The 17,949-nt window shown below is 37.5% G+C and overlaps 1 protein-coding gene across 4 annotated transcripts in view; it reads right to left on the reverse strand.

Moving 5' to 3' along the window:
• Positions 1 to 17,949, reverse strand: part of ATAD2B (ATPase family AAA domain containing 2B) — a 120,831-nt gene that overhangs the window by 29,391 nt on the left and 73,491 nt on the right. For 3 of the 4 annotated variants that reach the window (XM_070428759.1, XM_070428757.1, XM_070428760.1), the window contains exons 19-21: positions 11,086 to 11,271; positions 7,488 to 7,623; positions 1,748 to 1,944 (exon numbers count right to left, since the gene is read on the reverse strand). In XM_070428759.1, coding sequence (XP_070284860.1) covers positions 1,748 to 1,944; positions 7,488 to 7,623; positions 11,086 to 11,271 — 519 coding nt within the window. The remainder of the gene's footprint in view (positions 1 to 1,747; positions 1,945 to 7,487; positions 7,624 to 11,085; positions 11,272 to 17,949) is intronic. The other variant, XM_070428758.1, reaches the window with a different exon arrangement.

Genomic DNA, 17,949 nt, shown 5'->3' on the forward strand with positions numbered 1-17,949 from the left:
CCCAGCATGGTAGGCTAACTTGGGGCAATCCCTTATCAATTAAGTGTCTGAGTCCCATATCTAATTTGAAATAAAAATACTTAAAACAATCTTAAAATGGTCTGATAGTTTTAAGATTATCTGAAAACACTAGGAGGAAAAAAAAATTGCTCCACAAATATAAAATGGTATGCATTAATTACAAAAGCAAGTCTGGCAAGTCCTGTCATTTCAGTGGGAAAAGATAAAAATGGTAGCTGTAGGTCATGTAAAGAATGTGGGCTTTAAATTTTTTAAAAACTTTGAGTCTTGCCTATATCACTTGCCAAAGTGCCACAGTTTCATAATTTGCAACATAAGGACCTTTGCGAGGCTGCTGAAAGGATCAAATGGATAAAACTATATATTGTAGATAAATCCTATATAATAAAAGGCTAATATGCAAATCCACCAAATGGCAGAATGACCAGTCGCTATGACATGCACTGACCACCAGGGGGTAGACACTCAATGCAGGAGCTGCCCCCTGGTGGTCAGGGTGATCCCACAGGGGGAGGTCCACTCAGCCAGAAGCGGGGCTCACAGCTGGCAAGCACAGCTGCGGTGGCAGGATCCTCTCCCACATCTGCAGCAGCGCTAAAGATATCCGACTGACAGCTTAGGGGAGTGGGCCTAAGCCATCAGTCGGACATCCCCCAAGGGCTCCCGGACTGCAAGAGGGTGCAGGCCAGGCTGAGGGAACCTCCCCCTGCCCCGAGTGCACGAATTTTGTGTACCGGGCCTCTAGTATATAAATAAAATTATAGTCAGTCCTTTTATTTGGGGAAAAAAAAAGAATAGGTATTTTCAGACTTGCCAGGGGTGGAGGGAGGTGGACATAGTTCATTTTCACAGTTATAGATGAGGTAATAGTTCAAAATGAATCTGATCAGATTTCATAATGAGTATGCAACATTAAACTTTGAATCATCTCATAATTCAAATTTTTAAAAGAGATAAAATGATTAAAACACCAAAACTGTTCAAACATGGAGTCTGAACTATAAGAAGAAGGTCAGTAAAGATCATATTGTGTTCATCCACACACTATATTATCCCAGGATAAAAAAATAAAAATAAAAAATTTTAATCTAAGTATTCTAGTAGATTCCAAATGGAAAATTTCTTTTCTCATCATCACAAACCATGCTCCCACAAGAACACAAAACAATGCACAAAGAAAGTGAGAAATTTTCCATCAGGAGCAGAAAAAATCCTTAGAGAGAAAAATAATTTTAGCTGCACAGGATATGCTTAACTTCAAGTAGCATGTTAGTCACAGGCATTTCTAAAACATGAAAGAGACACATTTCAGGTTTCTTAGCTACCTCTTTCAATAAAGTATACATAATTTGAGAAATGCCAATATTAACTGGTATTGTTTGGTTTAATATCAATTATGCTTGAGAATTTATCCTGGAATAAAAATAGTCTAGTATGGACATTTCACTGAAGTAACTTTTAATCCTCTTCTTAAATTGAAAAATAAAAGATCACAAAGATCAATACTAATTAAGAGGACATATACAAATTGGTTATTAATTTCATCCAAAAGTCACCAAATATTTGCTGATGACATTGGTAGTTATCACATGGATTAAAATTTTACAGGCTAGGGGTAATTTATTCATCCATGCCTTTGCTTTTTTTCCTTCCAAAAAAAGATGTCAATATTTTTTTTTCTTTTAGCCAGTTCAACTTCACTGTTTGCACACTACTGAAACAAGACCTCTTCAATATCCACCGGTTTGCTGAAGATGTTAAAGCGTTTATCTGTGGCCAGCCTCTTGGTTACATCCCTGAGAAACAACCGCAACTCTCTTAAAGTATTTTCCTCTTGGTCCTCCATCCGAATTTTTTCTGATTCTGATAATTGACGAGGTGGAGAAGGTAGTGCAAGAGGAAGCACTTCCATAGCACAAAGACCTAAAGAAAATTGAAGAAAATGTTGATTCCAATATGGCAAGTCCAGAACCTCAATTACTTTTCTGGCATTCTCTAACAATGTTCTTTTAAGAAAAGGAGAATTCCAAACACAGGTGAGCCACGCAAATCCAGCATGTAAAAATTTGAATGGAAGCCAGATATGTTAAGGAATAGTTTTACTTTATAAAATAACTTACAACAGGACTCCTTTAAAGGGCAAATGATATGATTTTAAATAATTTGATTTTGAAACATTATTTACATACAACTTATGAAAGATATTTCAAACCAACATAAGTACTGTATACTGATTTGCTTGTTTAAAACCTGCTTATCAAAATGGGGTTGCCTTATATGCATGAAAGTGAAATGGTCAAGTACCAATTCATTGATCCTTCCTATTCCCAAAGAATTCTGAGTTTAGTCTCCTATCTTCATATTCTTAGTACAACATAGTATGGATAGTAAATGGCACCTGCTGGGAGCAAAATAAAAGTAGAAACTGAACAGAGAATTCCAAAGACACAGCGAGAAGATGGAAAACCGAGCCTAAAGCATTACATATAAAATATGTAGTATACTATCTACCTCATCCCCCCAAAGAAAACAAAAAAACCTTAAAAGGTAAAGTATTAACTTTTAAAATTACACTTCTCTAATTCCTTAAAAGACTTTCCTGGTATCATACTGAAGCTCAGTATTAAAATTCTAAGGATTCTTATTGATTTCAAATAGCCTCTAAAATGAAAAATGAAAGTCAACAGAAGCAACTCAAAAATAAAATGAATTATATTAATCATTAACACAGAAAATTCAGATCTATGGAACTAAAATATATCTAGGAGAATGGAAGACACTTTATTAAAATGAATCATTTTCACAATGAAGGATTTAAATACTTAGAAATATAGAAGGCAACAACCAATAATCACTAGGCATAAATTCCATCTTGAATTTCCCAAGGTTTCCAGGGGTGTGGGTGGGATTCACAACTATAGCCATTTGATAGGTGTTCATTAAAACAGAGAAAATGTGGAAAGGAGCCACTAAAGGGCCATCCTATATAATAAAAGCCTAATATGCTAAGTATCCAACTGTTCATTCAAGCGTTCAACCAGTTGCTATGATGCGCACTGACCACCAGGGGGCAGACTCTCCGACCAGTAGGTTAGCTTGCTACTGGGGTCTAGCCGATCAGGACTGGGCGAGATGGGCCAGAGACACCCTGAAGCCCTTCCGCGGTCTTTCTCTGACCCCAATCGTGTACCAGTGGGGTCCCTCAGCCTGGCCTTCACCCTATTGCCATCTAGGACCCCTCAGGGGATGTCGGAGAGTTGGTTTAGGCCTGATCCCCACAGGCCAGGCTGAGGGATCCCACCGGTGCACGAATCTATGCACCAGGCCTCTTATAACATTATAATGTGTTAGATGACATAACCAGTTAAAAACAAAGAAGTAGAATGAATATGGAAAAGCAAACATTTGGCAGGGATGAGAGATGTATTTAATATCCTACAAGAACAGCGACAAGAAACATAAAAGAACAGGGGGAGATGGTATATGCCTGTCCTCGCCACCTCCCACAATCACATCAAAATTACAACTAAAATACACAACAACCATCATCTAGAACCACGGGAAAGCTGGCTGAATGGAAGTCCTACAACTAGAGAAGTAAAGAAGAAAGCATACTGAGACTGGTAGGAGGTGCAGAAGTGCAGAAGGGGCCGGTCTGGCACCCACATGTGCCGCTTTTTTAATTGGGAGGGAGATTGTCTCTGTGGAGGCCGCCTGGAGAAGCAAGGGGTCCCAACCAAACACCAGACCCCCCAGCCAGGGTCCCAGAGCTGGGAAAAGAAGTCCTTACAGGCAGTAAGAACTACAAGCTATAAAAACCAGTGAGAATTAGGGCTCAGTGACACACAGGCTGCTGGAGACCCAGCTCTTCCTCTTAAAAGGCCAGCACCACAAACTGAACTTTCAAGGTCCTGCTTCCTCTGAGCTCCAGCACCAGGGTGAGGCTCTGGGGAACACAGACACATATGAGGAGGAACTGGATTGTCCAGCATCAGGTCAGGAACTCAGGGGTGGCTTCTCCCAGCCGGAGGTGCTTGCAGGGATCACTGTTCCTATGCTGGGACCTCCCCAGTCACAGGGCTGACTGGCAGCCATTTCTGTTTGCTCCACCCTGGTGATACCCTAAGACCCCGTCTCATCCAATTTACAACCCCACCCAAGCTGTGTGCAGCAGCTTTTGCATATGAATGGCCTGTTCTTCCTCATCAGGTTAAAATCTCTCAAACAAGCTGTAGCTGGGTCAGGGAGTCCCAAACATACCAATAAAAGGCCCAAGACCTGGCACCAGCGCCAGCCTGCCTTGCTTCATAGCTGGGCCTCATCTGGGCACTTCCAAATCTGATACAAAGAGGAAGAATGTGCAGATCTCTCTGTAGCTCCTGCTGGATGGCCCCAGGCAGTGGCTCACTTTGCACCACCCTGGAAACCCAAGGGCCAGTGTACGCAGTGGTCAGTGTGAGACCATACCAGATTACAACTCTACACATCATAAGTGACACACTCAAGGGACAGACTCAGTGAGCACCAAAGCCCCATTGAAGCAAGTCCTGCTCCATAGGGGTGTCTCCTGCAAAGCAGCTCTCCCACTGTAGTCCCAGCTGGTCCTCACAGCCAATTGGCCTGGAGGTCAATTCCTCCCAGGGACACCCACAGCAATCAAGGCTCAACTACTACAAGACTGTGCTCACTGCCCACAAAGGGTTGCACCTAGAGCTCCCAGCTCAGGTGACTGGGGAGGCCGAGTTACTGGGCGCTATAGAACACCTATTACACAAAGCCACTCTACCAACTCAAGGAGACATAGCAGCTCTACCCAATACATAGAAACAAACACAGGGAAGCAGCCAAAATGTGAAGACAAAGAAACATGTCACAAATTAAAGAAATGGAGGAAAGAAAACTACTGGATATAGAGTTCAAAACCACAGTTATAAGGTTACTCAAGAATCTTCTAGAAACCTCCAAAAAAACGGAAAAGGACCAGTTAGAAATTAAGCATACACTGACTGAAATAAAGAATAATATATATGGATTCAACAGTAGAGTAGAGGATTCTGAGAATCAAATCAACGATTTGAAATATGAGGAAGCAAAAAAGACCCAACCAGAAGAGCAAAAAGAAAAAAGAATCCAGCCCTGACTGGTTTGGCTCAGTGGATAGAGTGTCAGCCTACGGACTGAAAGGTCCCAGGTTCGATTCCAGTCAAGGCCATGTACCTTGGTTGCGGGCACATCCCCAGTGGGAGGTGTGCAGGAGGCAGCTGATCGATGTTTCTAACTCTCTATCCCTCTCCCTTCCTCTCTGTAAAAAATCAATAAAATATATTTTAATAAAAAAAGAAAAGAAAAAAAGAATCCAAAAATATGAAGACAGTATAAGGAGCCTATGGGACAACTTCAAGCGTACCAACATCCAAATTGGGGGGTGCCAGAAGAAAAGAGAGAGCAAGATATTTAAAACCTATTTGAAGAAATGACAGAAAACTTCCCCTAACTAGTGAAAGAAATAGACTTACAAGTCCAAGAAGCACAGAGTCCCAAACAAGAGGAACCCAAAGAGGACCACACCAAGACACATCATAATTAAAATGCCAAGGGCTAAAAACAAAGAGAGAATCTTAAAAGCAGCAAGAGAAAAGCAGTTACTTATCGACAAGGGAATACCCATACAACTGTCGGCTGATTTCTCAACAGAAACTATGTAGGCCAGAAGGGAGTGGCAAGAAATATTCAAAGCGATGAATAGCAGAACTTACAGACAACATTACTTTACCCAGCAAAGCTATCATTTAGAACTGAAGGTCAGATAAAGAGCTTCACAGACAAGAAAAAGCTAAAGTTCATCACCACCTAACTGGTATTACATGAAATGTTGAAGGATATTCTTTAAGAAGCGGAAAAAGAAGAAAAAAAAGATCAAAAATAAGAACAACAAAATGGCAACAAATACACACCTATCAACAATTGAATCTAAAAATCAAAATAAATGAATAAGAAATCTAATGAACAGAATAAACTGGTGAATAAAATAGAATCAGAGGCATGAAAATGGAACAGACTGACGATTCTCAGAGGGAAGGGGGGTGGGAAGAGATTAAACAAAGATCTTATATGTTTATATGCATTACCTATGGACACAGACATTAGGGTGGTACAGGCCTGGGGTGAGTGGGAACCAGGTTGGGGGGGGGAGGGGAGCATGGTGGGAAAATGAGGGACATCTATAATAATCTCAACAATCAAGATTTTAAAAAAAGAACAAGGGGAAAGAAGCTTAGATTTTTTTTTTTTATTAGTTGTTTTTTTTTTTTAGAGTATGTCAAGGTGTTCTTTTTTTTTTTTTTAATATGTTTTATTGATTTTTCTACAGAGAGGAAGGGAGAGGGATAGAGAGCTAGAAACATCGATGAGAGAGAAACAACGATCAGCTGCCTCCTGCACACCCCCCACTGGGTGTGTGCTCACAACCAAGGTACATGCCCTTGACCGGAATCGAACCTGGGACCCTTGAGTCCGCAGGCTAACGCTCTATCCACTGAGCCAAACCGGTTCTGGCAGATTTTTTTTTTTTAACTAGCAGGATTATTATTTTCCAGAAGAGGCTGAAAGATTAAGTAAAGAATTCTTATCTTTAAGACTAGGAAAAGAAACTCTTTGAATGACTTGGAATATAGTCCTTATTTGAGGCAGGGGACTGAAATCTGACAAATGTTGAGGCCCCTCTTAATGCTCTGAGCCCAAATCTAAGAAAACTCTAATCCTCAAAACAAAGCCATGATAGATTTCCAAGTGCCTAGGTAGCATAAGATACCTATAATAATAAAAGCATAATATGCTAATTAGACCGGACGTCCTTCTGGACAAAGTCGGGCTATAAGGGAAGCCCAGGTCCCAGGTGCCAGAGGGAAGCCGGTGCCCGGCAGCCAGGGGAAGGAAGGCCTACTCTTGCACAAATTTCATGCATCAGGCCTCTAGTCTAATATAATAGGTGTTCAATAAATATTTGAAAATTTAACCAATAAATAAAATAAACCAGAAAAGGCAAATGTTCCAATCAGCTCCTGACCCTCAAAGTAATCAGCACAATACCTGGTGTTTCACAAACTGACAGTTTGAGTCCTCAGTACTTACAGTGACTAAAACAGAACGAACCAAAGACTTTTTTCCTTTGATTTTTTGAGCCTCAGAATGTGAAATCTACCAAGAGCATCTGGATTGAAGTGATAAGGAGAACACTTCAGTAACTGTCATCTATTAGTAAAGCTTTATCAATGAGGCTGTACTTCTCAATCTGAAATCAGGTGAACACAATGCCACTTCTACATAAGTCCATCTAAAGATAAACAGAACCTGAAAACTATCTTCACTTCCACAAAGAAATGGATTTTTGAAAAATGACTCAAAAAAGAGCCATCTCTTAACTCCACTCCCCACGCCCATTTTCCTAAAGGATTTAGGAACTTTACCAGTGTGTTTCCTTCGTGGTGGAGCTACTGATGCCTGATTAAGAATCAATTCTTGGAAAAATTTTCTTCTGTCTTCTTCAGTAGGCCTCTGAATATACAAGACCTCTTCATACTGTATTCTAAAGATACATTTAACCTATAAACAAACACACACAAAGAAATATTAAATATATAGAGAATTAAAAGCTTACATATTATATCCAATTATAATTTCTTCAATTTTCAGTACCATTTGCAATCTTCATTTAAGATTCGTGTGGGGTTAGAATTAACCTAGTCCCAGGCTATACTATTGAAAAGTTCAACCTCATGGACTAAACGAGAATGGAAGAATGATTTAGTTGCCTAAGTCATTAATAAATTATACTATAGCTGGAAGAGTCAGAGGATAATAGTAAAAAGGATAGTTGAATGTAACAGTCAGATGGCAACAATCTCAGAGGGCTTTGTGCACAGGAGCTGAAAAGTAATTACCGAGCACCTACAGCAGACACCTGGCAAGTGGCCAACACTGCCTGCTCTTCCACCGTTTCTCTGCACTTCCTCTTCTCTGGCTTCCTTTCCGGGATTCTTTCCATACCGACTCTATTTCACTGTATTGTCTAGAATCCTGGTATCACTGCAGATGAACAATACCTCAGTCTCTTTACAGAATGCTCCACAATGGCACCATCTTCCATGCAAAACTCCCAAGCAAAATTAGTAAGTCAGTTTCTTCCAGCTGCATTACCTATACCTCTCCTGTGTTCATCTGCTCTATACAGACTTTAATCCCAACTATCCCGCTTGCAAGGTATGCTTTTAAAATCCTCTTTATGTCATCCACATTTGACTGCACACTTAATTTATATGTTTTTCTAGAAGATCTATTTCTACTTCTAGACACCAAACTCCCTAAGAACAGACCATTTCTTAGTCATCTGTTTTTCTATACCTTACCACAGGACCTGGCACACAGTAATGCACAAGCATGTACTCAATGAGTAAAGCTCGTTCTTCTGTTCCCCAACCCACATCAAACTGGGAAGTATAATTAAAAAGGGAAGCAGTCACTAATATGAGAAAGTACCAACCATGACAGTATGGGAATACTGGATTAAAATTCAAGACATCAGATTTTAGCCCAAATGTAGCCATATATTTGTGGTAAGCTTTAGACAATCTATTCAATTTGTTATGTCTAACCACTTACTGAATTGAAGACTATGAACTTCATAAATATTATTTCAATCTTTATAACAATGAGGTATGAAGGCATCCCTCATTTAAAAGATGAAACTCGGGCTTGTAAATGTTTAAGTAACTAGCTTAAGGTCACAAAATGAATAAATAGAGAAGACTAGATGACATAATCTATAAAGGACTTTTCTAGCTTTAAAATTCTAAGATAGAGAAGAAACAATCAATGAAAAGTAGAAACTAGAATTCAAAATTTGAATGGAATTTATTTACCTCAACCCAAAGCCAAATCCTTTAAAAGTTTATAAAATTTCACTTTGTATCCTTCCAGTATTTTTTTTAGACTAGTTACCTGTGCAATTCCCTCCAACCCTTTGGTCTTTGCTTTGCTGGCCCTTATTCCGAAGTTCTGGTGTGTATGTTTACCACTGAACACCATGATGTGCCAGACACTGCAGTTACAAACTTGAAGAAAATAGGCTTACTTCCTGCTATCAAGATCTTAAAGAGTCTCAAAAGAAAGCATTCTGACACCATAAAGGTAGAGAAACATAGAGGAGACCCTATAAGAGTGAAGAGGCATTAGCCAAAATATAGCCAAAATAGCCAACATTAATTCTGTCCTGACAAAATACGTAGACACAACACAATACCCTAGAACTGTGGTCAGCAAACCACGGCTCGTGAGCCACATGCGGCTCTTTGGCCCCTTCAGTGTGGCTCTTCCACAAAATACCATGTGCGGGTGCGCACGTGCAGTGCGATTGCAACTTCATGGCCCATGCGCAGAAGTCGGTATTTTGTGGAAGAGCCACACTGAAGGGGCCAAAGAGCCGCATGTGGCTCGCGAGCCGCGGTTTGCCGAGCTGCAGTTTGCCAACCACTGCCCTAGAAGTACAAGAATTTTGTTCAAAGATAGCAAAACATTTATTTTCAGTTTTAAATATTCTCCCTTCTCAACGTTTTTCAACACTGTGTTGAACTTTGCGAATATAAAACATACCAAAAGTAAATCTACAATAATCCTGTGGTATTCCTGCCAGGTTATTACAATGATCTCAGAATCCATCATTTTATAAGTAGGCTAAATTATTTTTCTTTCAATTTACTCCTAACTTATTTTCTGACATTCTCAGCCTCAAACATCATGCTGCAAGAAGACAAGTCTTGTATAATTCCCTGTAGAAATCATTCTGTCTCTCACCATGGTTCACACTGGTCTTTATACATGCAACTCACTCTTTCCTAAACCAGTTTTTAACTCTCCACTCAAGCCGATGCTTTCTGGGTGACGCCTTCTCTGACTTCCCCAGGTATACGTATGCATACCTTCTAATGTCTCTCATTAATCCTTTTTCAAGCTCAATGGTTTTCAGTACATTCAGCTATACGACCTTCACAAGTCAGTTTGAGAACATTAGCACCACCTCCAAAACCTTCCCTAATGCCCATTTGCAATCAATCCCTCACATTCAGACTCCCAGACCTACAACTAGAGATTTGCTTTCTGTCACTAGAGAGTTGCCTCTTCTACAAAGTGTATATCATGCAACTAGTAGTCTTTTGTGTCCAGCTTCTCTCACTTAGCATCATATACTGAGGTTCATCCAGACTTTAAACTGTATCAGTTTATTCATTTATTGCTGACTAGGAACTTCACCACATGTATATAGAATATTTTGTTTCAACAATCACCAATTCATAAATACCTGGGTATTAAAATAATTTTTTGAAAATCAATTTCATTCACATGACTTGATATACTACTTTTTTCTAAAACTGTGATTTTTACCTTTGATTTTAACATATTAAATGTAAATTGAATTTGAACTCAAAAGCTAAATATCGGATCTGAAAAATATACATCATCATCATAATATTCAACTTAGCATGATGCTGCCAATGAAAAAGCTGAAAAGTCAAATCCCAACAAATAATCTAACAGATGAGAAGGATAATTATAATGGAATTGATGACAATACAGCTAAAGTCTTTTTAGTAGATGCTATATATATACATGTTGGGTTCTGGTCTAAGCATGAATTATCTCAATCTTCACAACAATAGTGAGGAATATATCACTACTATACCAAAAAAGAAACAAACTTAGATGGTAACTTGTTTAAGTCACAGAACTAGTAAGTGGTACAACTAAGGCATGAATCTTGACAGTTGATTTCATAGTAATTAGAGAGATAAAGAAACCCTGATGTGAGAGAGAAACACCGATTGGCTGCCTCCAGCATGTGCCCAGACTAAGGATCAATCCACAACCTGGGTATGTGCACTAACCAGAAATCAAACCTGCCACCTTCTTGGTGCACAGGACAACACTCCAACCAACTGAGCCACACTAGCCAGGGCAAGGTCAACTATTTTAAAACAATATACTAACGATCAACATTCAAGCAGTTCTTACCTCTTCAGGAAGTTCACTGTACATGGTTTCAGAGGTAGACAACAGAAATATAGGTGAAAATGATGGTATATCTTGTAGCAAAGTCAGAAAAGTTGCTCTCACAGTTTCACTGACAGCTTCCCACCAATCACCAATGTGAGGCATGTAAACAATACTAGGTACTGTTCTTCGAGCTTCACGAAAAATCTAATTAGGAATTAGAAAAAAAGGAATTAAAAATTCAAACTGATATCATTCTAAAGTCTACCCAGTAAACCCCAAATACAAAAAATGTGTCAGGCCTATTATAGTAATTCTTTTCAGTAATTCTTTTCACAATATTTAAGTTGTACAAGATATGATGCACAAGCCATATAGCTTCTATCTACCCTTGCCCCACCTAAAGTATTTTTTGCCATTTTATTATTCCTATTCAGTAGATATTAATAATATAAAGGTATCAAACTGTTCCACTTATCTATAAAATATGCTGCAAATGAAGAGATAAGGATGTCACCTACATCAGAGATATCAGTAAGCACAAAAAAAGGAAGACATAGTTTACATGTTTGTGCACATTGGCTAAAATCACTAAACATATGAAATAAACATTTTAAACAAAATGTACCACCCTAGACTTAAAATTAATGTACTACTGCTGAACCACTCTTCACCTCTCTAAATTACCTTAATTCAATCTTCAATTCAAAATCGTCACAAAATACCCTGGCATCTCAAGCAAGCAATAAATATATTAGCACAAAACTCTGAGACACTCTGTCAGAAAATACAAGATAAAGTTTCCTCAGGTATTAAAAAGAGTCCTATTGTAGCTTCAGTCTGCCAACAAACACCAATAAAGAACAGGTTGGCTATCAGTAAGCTGCCAAGCAGAACTACAACCCTTTACATATACGTCAACAACAGCTCAAGAGCCCATCAATAAATTCTCACAGGTTAATATGACATCTCTTTAAGACTTTTAACAAGTGTAGAAATAAGTGCAAAAATCTATCTTTCTTCAATTTAGAGAATTCTATTTCTAAAATTCTCTATTTTTCCTTATTTTAAAACACACATTTCAATTAACCTATATAATGTTCAAGATACAGAAATAAGAATTTAATATTTAAAATGATTAGGATTATAGAAACGTTTCTAAGAATCAAAAGGATTATTTTTCTTAATGAGGAAGCCTACCAGTTGCATGAATTTTTTAAATATTACATTTTATACAGTTTAAACCTCCTGTATAAAATATATTGCCAATTTAATAATAAACCAGATGAAAGATGCTCAAATAAAATGTAGATGTTATGATCACTCACATCAAAAGTAACATTTGCTCCTTCCCTTCCTTTAACATTTGCATATCCACCAATCCAGAACAGTTGTACAGTACAACTCCTTCAGGACTCAAATTTTGACCTTTTCTGCAAACATGCACCCTGTTATCCTGGATCTTGAAAATCCAAGGATTATTGTTTTCCAAAGTTCTTGTAGAAAATTCATAAGAGAAAAACACGCATAAATATCGGCAAAATGAAGGAACCACACAGCAGCACAAAGGCAAGTGAGGCATTTGATTTAAAAAAGTATTATTACATGCCACCCAGATTAGGCATGATGTGTGAAGACAGTGACCAATGCCTTTTGTCACTTTCCAACTCCCACTCTGTGCTGGTACCTAGGGAGATTCAGCTGGGAGAAAAAGTATATGAAAAAGACTAACAAGCTATACAGCTTACTGAGAATCCTCACCAAAGTAGCTACCTAATTCAGTTGTACAAGTACCACGTGCGCAGGGAGGTGAGAAACTAACGTGTTTTTAAAGAATGAAATTTGGCCTTTCATTCTAGAACCTGTAGGTTAGGTTTTCTTGGCAGATGTGTTGAGAACACCTAACTGCTAACAAGTGTTAAAGAGTATGGGCAAAGCAACTCAAGGTTAAGGGATAATAAAAACTTTACAGAGCCAGGAGTTAAATAATGCTGTACTGTAGTGTTTTAAACTTATTTGCAGGGCTGAACTAGATATATATAGCATCACCAACACTAACAGAGTTGAGGGTTTTTCAAAAATTTTTCTCCTAAGCCTTTAGAGGAAAAACATCTTTAATTTCTAGAAAAATTGAACAGCACTACTAAAACAAGTTTTCTTTTAAATTCTTTGCTCCATTCTATCTCAGAGTATTAAAACAAACTTTCATATTTTCTTTAAATATATACTGAATCTGTTCTAATTCTCCAGTTTTCATAATGAAAATTCAAAAAGTACAGACTCTGAGAATAGTATTTAAAATTTCAGAAAAAAAGGATAATCCTATTGTGACTTTTCTATAATGTAAAAACAGCTCTTCAGCAATTTGCTGGTAGCTTTTAAAGTTGTGGAATAAGATACATTCTGTGAAACCAATTAACCAGATAATTCCAAGTAGAAAATTAAGCCTAGTTTTAGTGAAGTGGCAACTGTCTTGGGAATAAGTGATGCCATTTGATAACTAGAAAAATACTCACCTACAGGGTGTCTTGGATTGGTGGATGTGCAAGGTGTAGTAGAAAACAGAAAAACTGTTATAGAGAAAAAAAAACAGTAGGCCAAATTACTGAACCAACCGTTTCAAAACACCTCTGACATGACCAGCACTCTTGCACAAATAAAATGAACAAACATCAGTGTATGGGAACTATTCATTTTGATTCTTTAAATAATATACTCCATTTCCTTCTGGCCTCTTCTTGCCCTCAGATAGCATGGCCCCTTATATAACACAGTTTTGTTTCTTTATTTTAAAAAAAATCACAAACTACTCCCTCTGAATATTAAAGATATGAAAGGCAAAAATCAGGCCACTGAAGTTAGAAGTACCCATGTAAGGAAACACTAATAATACAAACTGCATCTATAGTCCTTATCATCTCAAAAGCTGTATTTTCAAGTCAGTACTTTAGCTGCCAAATTAAAATGTTCAGGGCACAAAAATGTACTATATTTTAAAAATTACGAATAGACAGCCCAGCCGGCATGGCTCAGTGGTTGAGCATTGACCTATGAACGAGAAGATCATGGGTCAATTCCAGGTCAGGGTACATGCCCGGATTGTGGGCTGGATCCCGTGTGGGGGGTACAGGAAGCAGCCGATCAATAATTCTCTCTCATCATTGATGTTTCTATTTCTCTCTTCCTCTCCCTTTCTCTCTGAAACCAATAAAAATATAATAAATACATAAAAAGAATATACAGCCCTTGCTATTTCCCTCAGAATGTGAAAGCTAGAATAATTTAAAAACAAATATATATGAAGAAGAAAGCTCCAAGCCAGTACAGCTTTCACTTTCCTAAAAGGAGCTGTATAAGAGAGGAAAACAACTTTTTGTCATCAATAAACTTCCAGAATTTGTTTTGATCACATTTACAGTATTATGAATGTGCTAAATTCATACAACGTAAGTAAAAGAAAAGTCTTGGGGGCTAAAATATCTCAATTTTTATAAAAATTTTTAAAAGCACTATTAAAATAAATTTAATGCCTTATACCATGTTATCACAAAATATTAAAATAGATATCTATGTTGCTGATATTTGTACTTCATATATATCATTTTACTCCATTTATATTCTATTTACCTAAGATTTATTGAGCACCTCTGTGAAAAGAAGGCACTGTTTTGGATATGAAGATTCAGGAATGAAGAAATAAAGTACCCAGTTTCTTCCAAGCATACAAAAATCAGCTTGTTATAAAACATAACTATACTAGGATTTCTGAATAATAGTTATAATACAAATAGTTATAATACAAATCAACTTGTTATGAAAATTAAATCACCCAAATTTCTTTTCTGGTATTTTCTTTGCCTAAAAACTTCAAGAATTTTTGTAAATGTGGTAGACGATGGACCGGTATGATTTAATTTGTTTACAATTCAAAAACAGAAAGCCATATACACAAACACAAGAGTATCCAAAGTATACACAGACTGCTAGGAAAAATCCAGAAACCCTTATGCACAAACACACGAGAATCCAAAGTAAACACATAGGTAAGTATATTAGTTCCTTAATGCTACTTAATCAAAAAAATTTCCTCTGAGCATTTCCAGGTACATTTTCTTTCTGAGGAAAGAAAAATACTAAAGTTTTCACCTAAAAAAAGACCTTATTAACCATTTAAAACGATATGCAACATCATATAGGACTCAAACTGACAGACCATATACAAATGTATCAATTCAACCATACTTCTGTATTAATGAAAAAGATAAAATACAGCACACTCAATCACTCTTTGCCTAAATCAACAATAGAAATAATACAAAAGGCAACAAAATACATTTGAAGATGTCAGAAAAGGGAAATCATAGTTGTTATTGTTGTTTTTAAGAGTGTTAATACAGGTAAGTCTTTTACTACAGATACTAACATCTCCGGCCTTATTGTAGAATTCAATAATCAATCGTGAACTTAATGAAACAACTATAAACCTTCCAGGCTACGCCAAGGCTTTCCATTCTCCTTCTACAGCCTATGAATTACTCAGTTAACATGTACACACATACACACACACTTCCACTTCGTGATCTCTGGCAATTGTTTCAGTAATAAATGTCTAACTAGTATCCAGTGATCAGCAAAAGTACTACATTTCCCAAAATGGGATCTACTGATGACCTAGAATACTAAAACCTGGGATATTTAAAGTGCAAATTCCTAGGGCTCACCCCAAATTTAATGAATCAGAATCTATGGGTGTGGAACCAGGGAATCAGAAAATTTGATAACCATGCCCAGAAAATTTCAGTCAATTTGGATATTAACTTTTTATTACATAGGATAGGATAAATACAGCCCTTTAAAGGTGATTTAGAACTTCTTTCCTTTACAATTACCTTTCATGTTCTTTTATGTTTTTACTGATTTTCAGAGAGAGAGAGAAAGGGAGAGGAGAGATAGAAACATCAATGAAAGAGGAACATCATCAATTGGCTGCCTTCTGCACACCCTCTACTGGGGATCAAGCCCAAAACTCAGGCATGTGCCCTAACTGGGGACCACTTGGTTCCTGGGTTGATGCTCGACTGCTGAGGCACACCAGCCGAGCTTTAATAACCAATTTTATATTAAGTATTTTAGAGGCTGGGGAAAAGAGCACAGAATAATGATTAGCCACAGACTAAACCCTTATGTTCCACATTTATTTAGAGATAATCTTGCCTACAGGAGAACTAGCTCCCAAGAGAAGCAAGGCAAAAGAGAAGAAAAAAAAGGAAAAATAGGACAGAAGTATAGAAAGAAGGGTTTTTTCATCTTTCCAGTCTTTCAGCACCTGATTCATGCTCTCTCTTCACAAAGACTTACACCTAACTTATACTCAGGCTTGCCAATCTCTACAAGTTAAGAATAAGCTCCTCAGCTTCATCACATAATGAAGATTTTTTTAAAAGACAGTATTATGTTCATGAATTTAAAATATTTTTAGATAAGCACTTAAGATACAAATAGAGATTAACCAGAACAGTTAATCTGGTCTCTGGCCAGTGTTCAGAGGAAGTCTGAGCTTCTACCATGACTACAAAATTCTGACTCAGTTCCTTGGCAGAATGGACCATCCAGTTGATGGTCACTCAAGAACAAGCTCTACTTCTAACCCAGGAGCCTACAGGTGAAAGCAGAGATGAGATGTCTTGGTGTATTAGATGCAATGTAATACAACCAAAACAATAAATACTGGCTTTTTGTTGTTTTCCACTACCAAGTGACACTTCTCTTTATCCTCTCCACTCACATGACAAAAAAAAAAAAAAAAAAAAAAAAAGTAGTAAGAGCCAAGAAATGTGAAAGAGACCAAAGAGCATGCAGTTAGAATTCAAATTTAGCCCAATGATGCCAAACAGGATTCAGGAAAAATAGTTCTAGGATCTCAGTAATATCAATGTATAGTTTACTACAATGCTTCCTAAGTACTTCCTTACTAAGCCAGAAATGTATGTAAATATGTACACACACTAGCCATAAGGAACAACAATAGGCAGACTACCCTCTCATTTTGAAAATGTTCCTCTTTCTTTTTTATTGATTTTTTTTAAATGCACATACTATTTTTTCTTAAAATATAGTTGACATACAGTATTAGTGTCAGGTGTACAAAACAGTGATTCAACGTTTATTTATACATCTTACGAAGTGATCTCCACTTTAAGTCTAGTAACCATCTGTCAATGTGCAGAGTGCTTACAGTATTGTTGACTATATTCCCTATGTTGTACATTACATGTCTGGATCTATTTATTTCATAACTGGAACTTTGTGCCTTTTTTTTAGAGAAGAAGGGATAGAGAGAGAAACATTGATCCGTTGCCTCCCGTACGCGCCCCCACAGGGAATCAAATCCGCAACCTGGGCATGTACCCTGACTGGGAATTGAACCCGCCACCTTTGGTGTACAGGACAACACTCCAAGCAACTGAGACACACCGGCCAGTGTGAAAATGTTTTCCTTTCAATGTGATTCTATCTTGTTTGATTGATACTGTCAAATATACATATAAAAAGAAAAATAATATTCCAAGCAATGCAGCAGAGTATAAACTAAAATGACCAAATTTATCCATTTCCCCAACCCTTCAAATTCCTTCCCCCATGCCAAAGCAATTATTATTAACAGGTGGTTGTTGTTGTTGGGGGGGGGGGGGGCGTATTCGTAGATAAACTCTCCATTTATATATAAGCACGGATATAGCATTTTTAAGGCTTTTTTTACATAAAGAATATCATACTTAAATTGATTTAAAACCTGCTTTTTTCACCAATATCTCCTTCATCTTTCTATATCAGCCTATGTAAGACTACCTCAGCTTTGTTAATGGCTTCACCATATCCCTCTGT

This window comes from Myotis yumanensis, unplaced genomic scaffold (genome assembly GCF_028538775.1).
Source record: "Myotis yumanensis isolate MYYU_CA2020_CCGP unplaced genomic scaffold, mMyoYum1.0.hap1 SCAF_11, whole genome shotgun sequence".
Classification (NCBI taxonomy): Eukaryota; Metazoa; Chordata; class Mammalia; order Chiroptera; family Vespertilionidae; genus Myotis; species Myotis yumanensis.